Source organism: Notamacropus eugenii, chromosome 1, assembly GCF_028372415.1.
Source record: "Notamacropus eugenii isolate mMacEug1 chromosome 1, mMacEug1.pri_v2, whole genome shotgun sequence".
In the NCBI taxonomy this organism is placed as follows: domain Eukaryota; kingdom Metazoa; phylum Chordata; class Mammalia; order Diprotodontia; family Macropodidae; genus Notamacropus; species Notamacropus eugenii.
In genome coordinates this window covers 333862105-333877231 of record NC_092872.1, presented here as the reverse complement: position 1 = coordinate 333877231, position 15127 = coordinate 333862105, and the positions used below count along the sequence as shown (strand labels likewise).

The 15127-nt window shown below is 40.1% G+C and overlaps 1 protein-coding gene across 2 annotated transcripts in view; it reads left to right on the top strand.

The window, feature by feature from the left end:
- Window positions 1-1078: 1078 nt before the first annotated feature.
- The window catches only part of CGRRF1 (cell growth regulator with ring finger domain 1), a 51623-nt gene continuing 37574 nt past the window's right edge, over window positions 1079-15127 (top strand). Inside the window, exon 1 of one of the 2 annotated variants that reach the window (XM_072629819.1) lies at window positions 1079-1311. In XM_072629819.1, coding sequence (XP_072485920.1) covers window positions 1208-1311 — 104 coding nt within the window. In that variant the 5' untranslated portion in view covers window positions 1079-1207. Of the gene's footprint in view, window positions 1312-10421; window positions 10666-15127 lie in introns of those variants that run through there. The other variant, XM_072629820.1, reaches the window with a different exon arrangement.

The following is a 15127-nucleotide window of genomic DNA, read 5'->3' as shown; positions in this document are numbered from 1 at the left end:
CCTTTAACACCTCCCAAATAACTTATTATCTGGTTCACCACAGGAGCTCTTCCAAATTTTTCCATCCCTCCTCAAAATTCCCATGGCTAGCCTTGCCCCTACCTTCCTAACTGAGGACTTTGCCTCATATTTTACTGAAAAAAAAAAATTAGGGCCATTTGAAAAAAAATAAACCTCCCTTTTCTCTTCTCTTCATCTCATATCACCCAGATGCCTTCTACCACTATTTCTCTCTTCATCCTAGTATCATATAATGATGCGGCCCTTCTCCTTGCCAATGCATAGCTCTCATTTCATCCCATCTTATCCAGAAGACTGCCTCTCTTTCATTCTCACTCTCACCTGTCTTCAATCTTTGTCTGTTTTCCTACTGCCTACAAACATTCCTATGTCTCTTCCATCCTCAAAAAACCCTCAATCGATCCATCCCTCCCCACTAGCTTTTGTCCCATGTATCTCTCCATTTTGTGGCTAAATTCCTTGAGAAGGCCATTCACATGAATAGGTGCCACTATTTCCTTTTCTTTCACTCTCAACTCACTACAGTCTGGCTTCTGACCTCATTCAACTAGAACTGCTCTCTCCAAAATTATTTACGATCTCTTAATTGCCAAATACGATTGGCCTTTTTCTCAGTTCTCACTCTTCTCCACCTCCCTGCAGACTGTGACAACGTCCATCATCCTCTACTCTAGTTCTCCTAATTATTCTTAGCCTCCCTGGTTGTACTTTCATCCGGGTTCTACCGCTGTGTGTCCCTAGAGATCCGTCCTGAGTCCTCTTCTCTTTTCCCACTATACTGTTTCGTCGGGTGATCTCATCAGCTTCCACAAATTCAGTGATCATCTCTGTGCTGATAATTCTCAGATCTACTTATCCATGTCTAATCTCTCTGCCGGCTTCCAGTCTCCCATCTGGAACTCAACACATCCAAAACGGAATTCATTATGTTCCCTCGAAGTCTCTGGGCTCCCTCCACGCTACCACTCACCAAGGCAAAAGGGGCGGGTCTCTCACGCAATCAGCGTTCTGATTGGCTCCCAGACTCCAGCTATTCCGATTCCGGGGCTTCACTTTTGTCAACAACGCAGGAGAGCGCGAGGCCAGCAGGTTTGTCCTCGCTGGCTTCCCATAGTCCGCAGGATTTCCGGGATACTTCAGTCGGGCTCAGGGCTGGACAGGGCTGGGATCCTGGCCGAGGTTACCGATGGCTGCTGTGTTTCTGGTGATGCTCTACGAGTATTCACCACTCTTTTACATCGCCGTGGTCTTCACCTGCTTTATTGTGACCACCGGCCTGGTGCTGGGATGGTAAGGGCCTGGGGTAAGGGGGGAGCCGGCTTCTAGGTCGGGCGCGGGGGACGTCGTGGTTACCGGGGAGGGGATGACAGCGGGAGGAGGCCAGGGACGCGGCCCCAGGCTCGGGGGGAGTCCTCGCTGACTCGCCTCCGCCCGACGGATAAACACCCCTTAGGCGTCACGGGCCGTAGGATCCCCACGTCCTTCCCAGGAACGTGAAGCAATAATTAGCATTTCTAAGTGCTTCAGAAACGTACTCTTTAGGCTGAATATTGAATTTTTCTTTTTGTCCCTTATTTATCTGGAAGGTTCGTTTTTTCCCCTAAATAAGCGTTGCTGAAATTCATTGAACGGATAATGATTAAGTTCTTCACAGTGCACATAAAAAAGAAAGAAAAAATAGGGATCTCTCAAGTATCAATGCAGTTTAGTTTGAAAGAGAATGCAGAACGCAAATGAAAATGTAAAAACACCGAAAGGAGAAAAGAGTTTGCAGTGAGTTCTAGGAAAATCAGCCCATATGAAGAACACTTTTATGTTGAAACTGGAAGGACAACAGAAGTGTGAAGTGGTACTGGTCCTGACTGGGATTTCTTTAACAATGTATTCTAACTGGTTACATAAAAGAATGATCATGTTTGGACTGTTTTTCTTGGTGTACAATGGGAGGGAGTTACAGTGGCACTTGAGATGAAGTTGGAAAGGGTGACTGGACCTGACTACCTTACAGACAGAAGAAACCCAAGCTGGAAGGGGCACAATTTTAAAAGAGTGTAAGGGCAGACTTTTCAAGATCTCTCAGAGGATGGCAAGCTGCTGAAGTATGAAAAAGATTAGAGATGATAAAGTAAGAGAGAAGGCATCAGATACTACTTGCTCATGTGCCTACTTTTCTTATCTTTAAAAAAGATCTTTGATAGTATCTTATCCTTATATTGAGGGTGTCCTTGATAATTAGAAGAAAAAAGTCAGCTTTTATAGCTGACCACATCTTTATAGACTCACAATTGACCTGAAAAGCATATAGAATATATGATATCACTTTAACTTATTTATTGATGTTTGAAAAGCATTTCACTGAGTAAAATGCTTATAGCTTTAAGGACTGATCTTTAATGAAGTGTCTCCAATGCACACATTAAAATTATATAATTTTAAGAGAGCTGTGAATACCAAAATAATTTTGTTCTGTGATAGGATTTTAACATTAAGTGAGAAAACTGGGAGACATATGTTTCCCTAAGAGGTTTTCCACTGATGAGGAAAATGCCCAGTATAGAATCCAAACAGAAGTTTTTTTATTGTTGATCTTGTCCTTCAAATGATTTTAAAGACTTAAAAGGGAACTCAAAGATCATGTAGTCCACAGCCTGTACCATTCATATTTTGCTAAAGATTGCATTACGATGAAACCTTAAGGTCCTTTCCAATTCTGATATTTTGTGAATACAGTATCATACAATATCCTTTACAAGTATCATCTAGTTATGTTACTGGCAAAATGTATGAATAGCTGGGGAGCTTTCCACTACTTTTCTTTGCCAACCTCAAAGGAATTATTTGACAGAAATAGACTTATTACAACTAATTTCACATGATGACAACTCTCCACTCCTCATCCTGAACAATATGAAGAACTCATGAGAACTTTGATACCTGGAGTTCTCATGGTACTATGACTCTACCTGCCATTGTGAGCACAAGTTTGTGACTCAGTCTGGAATGTGCTCATATTACCCTCCCACCACTACACCCTAGGTCCCTTACCATCCCTGCACTAGAGCTGGAAATGTTCAACCCTCTCATTTAACAGATGAGGAAACAGTCCCAGGAAAATTAGGTGATTTGCTTAAGGTCACTCTAGTGATTGTCAAAGGTAGGATTTGAACTGAGATCCTTTGACTCCATAATCTGTGCCTTTCCATTGTGTACCATGCTGCTGGAGAAGTGGGGAGAGAAAGAGAACCAAAAGACCAAACTGTCTAAAAAGGGAAAAGAAAAAACCTCAATAAGAGCCCAGTGCACTTGAAGATAATTCCAGTAGAAAAGTTTCTAAAAAGAGGAAAAAAATGAATAAAATCTCCCCAAAAAAACCCCAAAGTACACTTAAATTTTATGATATCATGGTAAATGAACCAGTAGTGCCTGATGAAAGAATCTTGTGGACTCCCCAGAGATAATGGGATAACAGCAAGAAATTCAAGAATGGTTTCAAAGAAAAATAAAATTACTTTAAAAAACAACAACAACCAAATAATCATTTACCCTCAACTTGAAGACCTTTCTCACTCCTCACCTCCCTTAGCAGAAAACCCACTATCCTCTGAAGTAGCCCCTCCTACTTATAGTTGGTGCTGATTTTTATGAAGTTTATTCTTCTAAAGAAATCTGGCTCTCTGCAGTGTTTCCCTTTTTTTCCACTTTCTGCTCTCAGGCACCAAGTAAAATAAATCTGATCTTTCTTATATATTTGATTTTGATTATCTTTGTTTCTCTAGGCTAAAATTCTTAGTTCCATTGATACTCATATATCATGCCCTCCAGTTTCCTCATTTCCTGATCATCTTCCTTTGGATACTCTACAATTTATTAATGTTCTTCATAAAGTGTGATACCCAGAACTGTGCACATTATTCTGGATATGATCTGACCAGAATAGAGTACTTCAGGACTTTTACAACCATCATTCCAGACATTAGAATTATGCTACTACAACTTAATATCACATTAGCTTTTTTGACTGCCATGTCACACATACCATTGACTCATCTTGATCTATGTTGCAGTCCATCAAAAACACTGTATTTTTCAGGTGAATTATTGTCCAGTCACACATCTCCTATATTTTACTGGTGCAGTTGAGTTTTTTGAGTTGTTGACTTTCATCATGCTATAGAGATAGCAGGATATGTTGGATAGATTGCTGGACTGTAAAATCAGAAAAACCTGGTTTCATATACTACCTCTGAAACATAGTAACTGTGTGATCATGTACAGATCATTTAACTTCTTTAAGCCTCAGTTTCCTCATCTGTAAAATAGGAAACACTAGTACTTTCTGTTAGGGTTGTTTTGGGGATCAAATGAGATAATATATGTAAAGTGCTTTACGAATAAAGTGTTATGTAAATGTCAGCTATTGTTATGAGATTTAGTCTATCCTTCCCGTCTGCTTTGATCTTTTTGGGTCCTGAGTTTGTTGCCTACCAAGTTAGCTATCCCTCCTAGTTTTCTGTCATCCATAAGGTTGACAAGCATACCATTTTTGCCTTTATTGTATATCAATACAATAGGTTCGAGATTGGAATGAAATAAGACACTTGTTCATTTACTAGTTAATAAATGAAAGTAAACTCACTTTTACTTAGCGATAGTTTGAAAATTCATTAGCAGAAAGGTAGTAGCTCAGTAGATATTGTCTTTGTACAGAAATATATATGGGCAGGTGTGGTGACTCACATGGCTATGGGATATCTGTCAAGTCTAAAAGGCATTGACTCGTTGTGGGTTGTCCTTTTAGATAACCAGGAAGCACCCTAGAAAGCAAGGCACCTTCTAACAGTATCACCTCTTGGTCTCTCAAACCTGTTTTGGAAAGAATTTGTTTGAATCATTCCTAGTGAAAGGAGACCGCATTCAAGGGTGAATACAGGTGACCTGAATCACCTGTATCAGGGTGAACTAAACTATTTCACCTAAGGTGAAATAACACTCAAATCTCATACCACTTAGGTATGAGACTTTTTGGGTGGGTAGTAATCTCAAGGCCTGGGGACAGAATAAAGAAATACCAGAGAAGATCAACTAGAATTCTGTCCAAAAATGGCCAATCCTAGTTAGATAAGTCTTCCTGAAGGCTGGATCTGAGAAAAAATTGGACCAGAGAGCCCTCCCTTGCCTAGAGTTGCTTTGATTTGATATGAATGTGGCTTCTAAGAGGTGGGATATCCACTCCTTATACTCAGAAGCATGATGACAGAGCTGTTTAGCAGGGACAAATCTCTTGCCATGAGATGGAAAGAGGGCCAGTTTGCCTATTGGAAACAGATGAAAGACCATTTGGGATAAGTGGGTACTCTGGCATGAGGAACCCCATTGGGCAGAATTATCTCACCCTTGGGATTATATTATCCCTGCCTAGCACAACTGGACACTATAGCCCCTATATTCAGGTAGGCAATAGGTCCACTCCCCCAACTTCTGCCAATCTCACAAGAACATCATCCTATTTCTTTTTAAAAGGGGGCATAATATATTTCAGCTGCTGATATGCCCCACAAACAGCTACATGGGGAAGACATTGGCAACCTCCATTGGTCTTGACTGGAAAAGGATTATCCATTCCAGTCTTTTCTAAACCGCAGACCACTTGGCAATCTAACGGCTACCACCCAGTAATTAATGTAGATGAAGATCTTATCTAACCTGCCTCTCCAGGCTTTCTTACACACTAGTCATGGAACTTTAAGTTTCTCTGCCACCATGGGCTCATCCAACTTGACCAACGTTATGTCAACAATGTAGTGATGAACACTAGTGCTCTCCAAAAGTGGAGTCTTTTTTTAGGTCTCTGCTCACCAGAATATGACATTAGAAGGGAAAGTTTTCAAGTCAGCAAAGGAAGGCATATTGGATTCCTTTCTAGGTGAAATGACCTATTCCTGACTAGTCTTAGACACATAATTGGGGTGGGGTGGGGGTGGGGGGTAGGGGAGGAGAGGAAGCACTAGTGAGATTAAAACTTCTGAACTACTTACCTTCACCTTGAGCTGCCTAATCCATCACATTGACCAGGTCAGATGAAACAGCTTCTGCACTTGGCATGTCATCTTTATTCACTTCACTGTAATCCACTCTGTTGTCATGTGCTACCTGCTTACCTTAGCAGGACACACACAGACTTCATAGGAGGAGTTGATATAAAGAAGCACCCCAGTCTTCTTCATCTTTATCACTAGTGAGGAAATATCTTTCTCACACACACCTAGGGAACTGTTGTTATTTGATATTAACTCCAGGAATGCCTCAGACAACTGTAGGGGACTTCAATTTTGAATCTATTCACAGTAATTGCTCTAGAGGTTACCAGAAGGTAACCTACACAAATACAAATCCCAAGAGCTCATGATGCTTCTTCCTTTAGACAGGATAGGTTTAGATGGGAACAAAGGATCTTTGTGGGCTCTACTGCCAAATATCATAGAGCAGTTTCACTAGTACCACTGTAGTCTGGCCCTTAGTTGCCTCCTTAACCTCTTGTTGCAGCAATAACAACCAAAGCACCCTCTGTACACCTTGCATTCATTCTTCCACCTGCAGAGTGCCATTTACCCCAACAACTTTAGTTATTCACAAGGCCGCTGTGATTGTCTTGATTTTCTGCTTAAATATTACCAGATGATTTGTCCACTCCTATGTGATAGTGGGCAGGGAAGACCCATAACTAAAGCCTCATGCCATATGAACGAAGACTGCCCAAAAAAGTGAGATCTAATTGCCGCTGAGGGCATAGTTAGCCTTTGTTGGAGTGTTATAGATCCAGTCCACCAAACCAATCTCTTAAAAATTTCACCCATTTTCTTGCAGAACCCTAATGAAGAAAAAACTTCATAAGGAATTCATCTTCATTAGCAGCTATCCTTCTTATTCTTTTTAAAGGGACATAAGGTAGGCCTCATTCAGGACCTCCCAGTTGATTTAACTGGCTTTGCAAAAGTAAGTCCTCTGTAGTCTCCCTAAACCATGGCACTTTGGGGTGGAAAAGAATTCTGCATTGGTCATATTAGAACAGGCTCTCATCAACCATTGTTCCAGTGACTCATCAAATTTCTCTTTACATTTTTCCTGCCATTTCCCCAGGTCCTTGGTGGTCATAGCTGACCTATCTTCTAACCACTCTGTGCAGGAAACTGGGAGGTAGGAAGAAAGTTACAGGATAAGCCAGAAGCTTTCTTACCATTGATGAAGTTTCCAATTCTCATCTTTATCCTAACTTTTATTCTTTTGCTTCCTATCTTTATTCTCAGAAGAATTTAATCCTTTCCTGCAAAACCTTTGGGCAGCTAGGTAACACAGTAGATAGAGTGCCAGGCCTGGAGTCAGGAAAATTCATCTTCCTGCATTCAAATCTATCCTCACACAATAACTCTGTGATTCTGGTCAAGTCACTTAACCCTATTTGCCTCATCTATAATATGAGCCAGAGAAGGAAATGGCAAACCACTGTACTATCTTTGCCAAGAAAACCCCAAAATAAACTCATTAAGAGTTGGATATGACTGAAATGACTTTACAATAACAAAGCAAGATCTTTAGGTAAGAGACTATATTTTCTGCTCTTGGCTTGTGGGCTCCTGCCTGAAGTCTGTAGGTATCCCCATCAGCATCCTTCCTTTTAATTGTGCTGTCACCAGTTCTAGCAGCTGCTTTGCCTTCATGGCACTATCTTTTAAAACCAAGAATTTTGTCTCTAGTTGCTGAATACGCCAAGTCAGTTCACCTTCATTTTCCTTATGCTGGAAATTTTCTCTAGGATCATTAACAATAATAAAGGAATTCTGGACTTGGTGCTTTCTTTAGCCTTTTTGTTAGCTCTTTTAGCATCCATCCACTGAGCTAATTGCTCTGAATCACTGGGGGTAGGGAGGCAGGAGTTGGCTTCTTTCTGTTCCATTAAAAGGACTCTATATGCCACTACAAGGGCCCTTTCCACAGAGTATCATACTGCTGTCTGGCCATCTTGTTACTCTGTCCTTGGCATATGCATTGCCTTTCTCCCACTTAAACCAACTGTGAGTCATGATACCATTTTGACCCAGTCCTGCCTTTTGACTGCCAAAATATTTTAGGCCACCTTTTACTCAGCCTGATCTGGTAGTTTAGGTTCAAGATTGAAATGAAATGAGGTACTTGCAGCACATTTAATAGTTAATAAAAAGTTCTGCAATGGAAAGGATATTTAGCAAAAGTACAACACTAACTCAGGCAGACATGGGTGGGCCGTCATCTTCATACAGACCACCAGGTAGAACCTCCCTATCTCTATACCGTTATGCATCAGTTCAGTAAGTCAGGATTTAATGACCTTAAAAGTTCTTTATGGGCTTGTCTCTTATGCCCTTAAAGCCTTAGTTCCTAGACCAACCAGGACTCAAGTTCAGATTTCTTTGCCATTTAGGGGGAAAGTAGCCTAAATTACATTGTGGGGGACCTTGGCAGGTATGTTTACTACCATAGCCTTCAAGTCACTGATAAAAATGTTAAGCAGAACAAGGCTAAGAGAGATAATGAGCACATTCTAATGAGACCTATTCCTAGATTGACATTGACCCATTGTGAATACTATTGAGTTTTTCCATTCAGTCTATTCTAAATTTGCCTATCATATTTCAGTCATGTCTCTTCATATTGCCCACAAAGATTTTGTTTTTAATTTTGAAAGATTTTGTAAAATCCCTTTCTCAAATCCAGCCCTACTGAATCCTTGCTACTAAAATACCAATCTAGTAATCATACAGAAAAAAAGAAATGATCTGGAATGACCTATTCTTTCCCCTGTTACCTGTTCTTATTGAACCTATGCTGGCTTAGTCTTTATCATTTACTTGACTTTCCAAGGAATCACAAACCATGGCTTTAATGATATGTTCTAGAATTTGGGTAAGAATTAAATTCAGTAGCCTTGAGTTAGAATAATCAATCTTCCCTATTTGAGCATCAAAACAACATTCACTCATCTGCAATCCTAAAGCATCTTTCACTTTTGACTTTTCAGAGATCAATATGGCCATTTGAAACCCTGGTATCTAATTTATTCAGGCCTTGGAACATGGAATGGTAGAAGACAGGTAGCTTACTTCCTCACTTATTTTGAGTTTCAATTCCTTGTTAACCACTTCTTTCCTGTTCTGAAGATTGTTCTTCATAGTAGAGAAAACAGAAGCAAAATCAAAGTTGTACATAAAGTTATGCAGTGGATAAAAGCCTGGTGTTCAAACATATTTTGAGTCTGTAGGCCTTCATTCTTTTAAACAATAGCCAGAAGCTTATTAAGGCTAGGAAAGCTCTCTAGAATCAGCGTGGTCTATGTAAAGGACAATTGGAATCTAAAAATATTATTTGGTTATTTGTCCAGTCTGATCCCTTCAGCCATAGCTATTAAAAACTGATATTCTGCATCTATACTGAGTGTTCTAATATAAGTACAACTCATATAGAGAGTATATTTCCTTTTTTTCTTTAACTCTACAGATCTTGCGATGTACTTTCTCTCTTTTCTCTTCATCTCTGTGTTTCTCTTTGTTTCTCTTATGTAATCTGCATGGGAGAGGTGGGATGTATGGTGGTAGTGGTGGCAGAGGTGGTGGTGGTGGTGGGGTTAACACTGGTGATTTTGTTTCTACAAGAGTCAGTCATGAAAATTGGGCCCAAATCAGAAAGACACTAGTTACACTAGCCAAAATAGTTAACATAGCATCATGTTGTCTCTGAGGTTATAGGTTATGCAGCACTCTGAAGTAGTAGATTCTCTTCTAAGGCAGAGTTAAAGTTACAAGCACTGTCACCCTTCCTTTTAATACAACCCTAATCTCGTAAAGGGCTTTAGCCCTTTCCTTTAAAATCTGTGTTTTATGTATTTTATTTTGAACTTAAATACTAAAAAAAAAAAGTATTTTTGAACATACAGCAGAACACAAAAAAGGATTCTCTGTGAAACTGTCAATCTCCATTTCATTCTTCTTGCTTAAAAAAAAGCATATAATAAATTCTTCCTGAATTTAAATTCCATACTGTCCTGATTGTGCTTCCTTCTAAAATTCCCATTTTCTTCTGTGCATTTAAAAAAACTGTTTCAGGGACCTTTTCCCCCCACAGCTATTGCTAACCCACCCTCCTCACTACACCCCACCCCCCCACCCCCGTTAAAAGCCAAGAGAAGGGGGGGAAGAACAGCCTTATAAAAATAAGAACTGTGTAGTCAAGCAAAATGAATCCACATCACAGCCCTGTTGAGAAACGTCTCTCTTCGTGCTCCGTGTGTCATCCACTCTTTATAGGCAGGTGGGTTAACGCAAGGTCCTGATTGGCTCACAGCTTCAGGTGCTCGTTAGCTGGTTTCCTGTACACAAACGCCCTGCGAGCGCGAAGCTAGCAGGTTTGTCCACGCTGGCTGCCCGTAGTCAGCGGGATTCCCTCGGTGGGTTTCGGTCGGGTCAGGGCTGGAGCGGGCCTGGCAGGGCTGGGGTCCCCGCCGTGCTCACCCATGGCTGCCGTGTTTCTGGTGATGCTCTACGAGTATTCACCACTGTTTTATATCGCCTTGGTCTTCACCTGCTTTGTCGTGACCGCAGGCCTGGTGCTGGGATGGTAAGAGGCCGGGGGGCGGGGGGCGGCGGTTTCTAAGCGAGGCAGGAAGGGGCTGCCCGGGCCCCGTGGTCACCAGGGCAGGGGCGAGGGACCTGGCAGGCTGGGCGCCGTCCACCCTGCCTCCGCCCAGCAGGTGAACACCTGACAAGGGTCATGAGCCGTAGGAAAGTCCTTCCTCAGGAATGTGAAGCAGTACTAAGTGTTTCTTAAGCCACCTTTTAGGCTGAATATTGAATTTTTCTTTTTGTCCCTTATATATTTGCAAGGTTCATTTTTTCTTCCTAAATAAGCTTTACTGAAATTCACTGAACAAATAATGATTGAGTTCTTAACGGTGTGCATAAGCCAGTGAAATAAAAGATATGGGCTCCCCTCTCAAGGATCAATGTAGTCTAATCTGAGAGAATGCAGAACGCAAAATTTTTAAAGGGCTAAGAGAAGAAAAGAACTTGATGAGAGAGCTAGGAAAATCAGACTATGTGAAGAACATTTTACGAAGGACAGCATAGATATCAAGTGGAGCAAGTCCTGGCTGGCATTTCTTTAACAGTGTATTCTAATTTGGTTACATAAAAGAACCAGTCAATTCAATAAATATTTATTAAGCAACTGCTGAGTGTCAGGCATTCATTACACCTTGAGGATACAAAAATAGACAAAAGAGTACGTGGTGTCAAAGATTATGTCATGGAAATGACATTGTGTATAGACAAGATACAGCCAGGATAAAAGAGAGATAATGAACAAAGGGAAGGCCTTTGGAGGTGGACAGAGAAAGATTTCCTTGTAGAAGGTAGGATTTTACCTGGGCCTTGAAAGAAGCCAGGGGAGCTAGGAGGGTGAAGATGAGGAAAGAGAGAGTTCCAGGCATGGGGTACAGGCAGTGGAACTGCATGGAGTATAGAGATAGAGTCTATTATACAAGATGCAGCAAGAAGACCGGTGTCACCAGATCCAAGACTATGTGTGGGTGAGTGAGATATAAGAAGACTGGAAAGGTAGAACACGTCCAGATTATACAGGGCTTTGCATGACAAGTGGAGAATTTTATATTTGATCCTGAAGCTGATAGGATGACACTGCAGTTTATTGAATGGGATGGGGGGGGGGGGTGGAAACGTGGTCAGACCTCTAGGAAGGTCAGTTTGACAGCTGACTGAAGAATAAACTGGAGTGGGGAATCCAACCAGCAGGCTATTGTAGTAGGTATGAGGTGATGAGCATCTACAACAGTATGTTGGCAGTGTTAAGAGAAAAAGGTACATATAAGGGATGTTAAGAAGGTAAAATCAGTGAACTTGGCTACAGATTATATACAGGGAGTGAGAATGAGGAATCCAGAATGAGCTTAAGACTGATAGGGTGGAGATATTCTTGACAGAAAAAAATGATTAAGAGGAGGGAAAGGTTTAGGAGAAAAAGTAATGAATTTTGTTTGGAGGATGTTGAGTTTAAGATGTCTGTGGGACCTCCAGTTCAAGATGTTCAATATGAAAGCTGGAGATGTAAATCTGAAGATTGGGAGAGAAGTTAGGGATGAACAAGTAGATCTGAGAGTGATTCACATTGAAGTAATAATAATTCAATCCATAGGAGTTGATTAGTTCATCAAGACAAATGAGGATTGAAAAAAGATTGGACTTGGTGATAAAATTGTTGGTAATTTTGGAAAAGGCAGTTTTGGTGCTTGATGTACAATGTGAGGTAGGTACGGTGGCATTTAAGATGAAGTTGGGACCTGACCAAGGACAGACAGAAGAAATCCATGCTGAAAGGGACATAATTTTAAAAAGCATTTAAGTGCATATTTTTCAAACTTTCTCAACTAGAGGAAGCTTACAAAAGATGAAAAAGTCATAGAACATATTCCATTAAGCCATTTTTCCTGTTTGAGGTGGATCTTATGCTCGGAAGAGCAAGAGGTAAGATATCTGACTATTTCCCACCAGCTTCAGAACATAAGACCACCTTAATTTTCAGCATGCCATTATATTATTGTTTTTTAAACTGTTCCTGCTGATTAGTGGCTTAACCCTGTTTGCCTTAATTTCTTCGTCCTTAAAAATGAGCTGGAGAAGGAAATGGCAAACCACTCCAGTATCTTTGCCAAGGAAAACCCAAATGGGATTATGAAGAGCCAGACAAGACTGAAACAGCTCCTGCTGATTGAAGTGGATAGGGAGAGAAGTGCTGATGCAGTTTAAGAACTTTACAGGCTTCTTTCATTACTTGGCCTGTTAAATGAGGCTCTTGATCGCTATTAATAGATATGGTATACCAAATCATGGTATAAAACCTTTCAGCTTTCTTTTTGTAACTGGCATAGAGTCTGCTTTAACATCAACCCATTCTGAAAACATAGGCATGAAAATATATTCACATTTACAACACTTAGCTATTTGAATAAAATTTACTTGAATGTTAACATAAGAATCTATCATATGGGTTGTTTTCTTTGTCTTGATTAGTTTCTCAATGTTATATACCTGGCAGCTGAGGCAAGTACATTAATACTATTTCTAGGTAATACCCTTATGCCACTGGGTCTCAAAGTCTGGTCCTCCTCAAAGTCTTGTCTGGGGAGCAGACTTTCAGACCTCTTTGGTCTGAGACTTTTAACAGTGTCTGTGAAGACAAAATTATTTTCATAACGATCTTAAGATGTTTTAATTTCTGATATGATAAATGTAGATAGATGCAAGCCATATAAAAAATGTTTGGGTCTTCAATAATTTTTCAGAATATAAAGGGGACCTGAGAGCGAAAAGTTCTAGAATTGCTGAGTTAGACTGTTAAAGGAAAGTAGCTTACTAACCAATTTTAGATTGCAGCAACACCACTTTGACCCCTTTGCTCCATTATTTCCTGAAGCATGCTTGAAATGATCACACTAGGCAGAAACAGGACTTGATGTTATAGAAGAGCAAGGTATTCTGGCCTGAGCTAGGAAGAAGACAAAGTAGAAATTACTCTACTTGACTGGGTAAGAAAGGAAAAGCCACATTCTTATCTAAGGAGTCAGTCTGGACCATCTGTCTCTAAATTGCCTGGCCATTTCTAGGACACTGACTTTGTATTGTATTCCTGAGAAAGCTCTTCTGACACAGGTTTTATGAATTTTAGAAAACAATAGTGCCAAAGTTGTTCTTAGCCTGATTTTTCTTTCTACTTTTCAGTTGGCACTTACTGGAGAATCCTATATCTGGCACAATAAGGAGGACCTTTATATTGGTCCCTGTCAAAAGCAAGAGGTTCCAGTTCTGTCTTCTTGTTTTGGGGGAATCAGAAATTAGAGCCACTAATCTGGGCTTAGTTACAGCTTGCTGAATCATTAGTTGTTCTTTTAATTATTTCTACTTCTGCTTTGCCTTAAGGTTTTTCTTCTAGAGTCACGAGCATCTCTATACATTTTTTTATTGTATTTTGAATCTGAACTCTGCTGCTTCAGCTACATTTTTTTTTCATTTCCTTGCTCAGATGACCCCAAACTGGTCCAGGCACAAGTTAGAAATTCAGTCATTTCTCTTTGTATTGCTTCAGTGTTTCACTTCCATTTTGGTATAGTACGGTAACTTTCTTAACTTTATACTTCTCTTCTTCCAAATAATGTCTCACAAGTTCCAGTTTTGTTGTCCATGCTAATTCCTTCCTTCTCCCCCAAATCTTACTGAATCTGTATCTTTTTTCAGATTAGTAAAATGTTTTATGTATTGATCTGTTAACTTTTTTGTGTACAAATATGCCACCCGTAATATCCAAACTTCACAAGCTTTCTTTTACTACATGGGTCCTACTTTGCAAATTTTCTCAAATTCGTTCCATAACTTTGCCATTCAGTGATCAAAGGGGAAACTTCTACTTGTGCAGACACAGCTTTTTTTGTCACGCAAAGTATTCTCCTATTTGTTTTCTGCTTAAGAACCTGCTCCCAAATGGTCTCTTCCACAATTCTCCTTCTAATTCTTTTTAAGCTAACTTTGCTTTACTAGACTATTGCAATCTGCCCGATCATTCACATTAGCCCACTATGATAATGAGCCTGTGAATGGAGGACCTTAACACTTTTTTCCTTGTGTGATAATAACTTGGCATAATATCACCAGTCATATGAAGACTGGAACAATAATAATAATATTTCTTAATATTTTAACAACAGTCATTTGTATGCTTCCATAGAAAGATGTTATGGGAGACAATTGTGATGGTCTAAGCTTCAGGTTATAAGGGCCTCAAAAATGATACTGTAGTAATAATAACAGTACCAGACATTTATATAGATCCTTAAGGCTTATAAATTACTTTTTATCACCGTAATCCTGAGTATTATAGTGTTATACAACTTTTTCCAGATAAGAAACTGAATCTCAGAGTTGAAATGACTTCGTCAACATCATATAGCTCATAAATGATAGAACAGCAACAACTTTTTGAACTCAAATCCAATGCTCTCTTCTCTAAACTA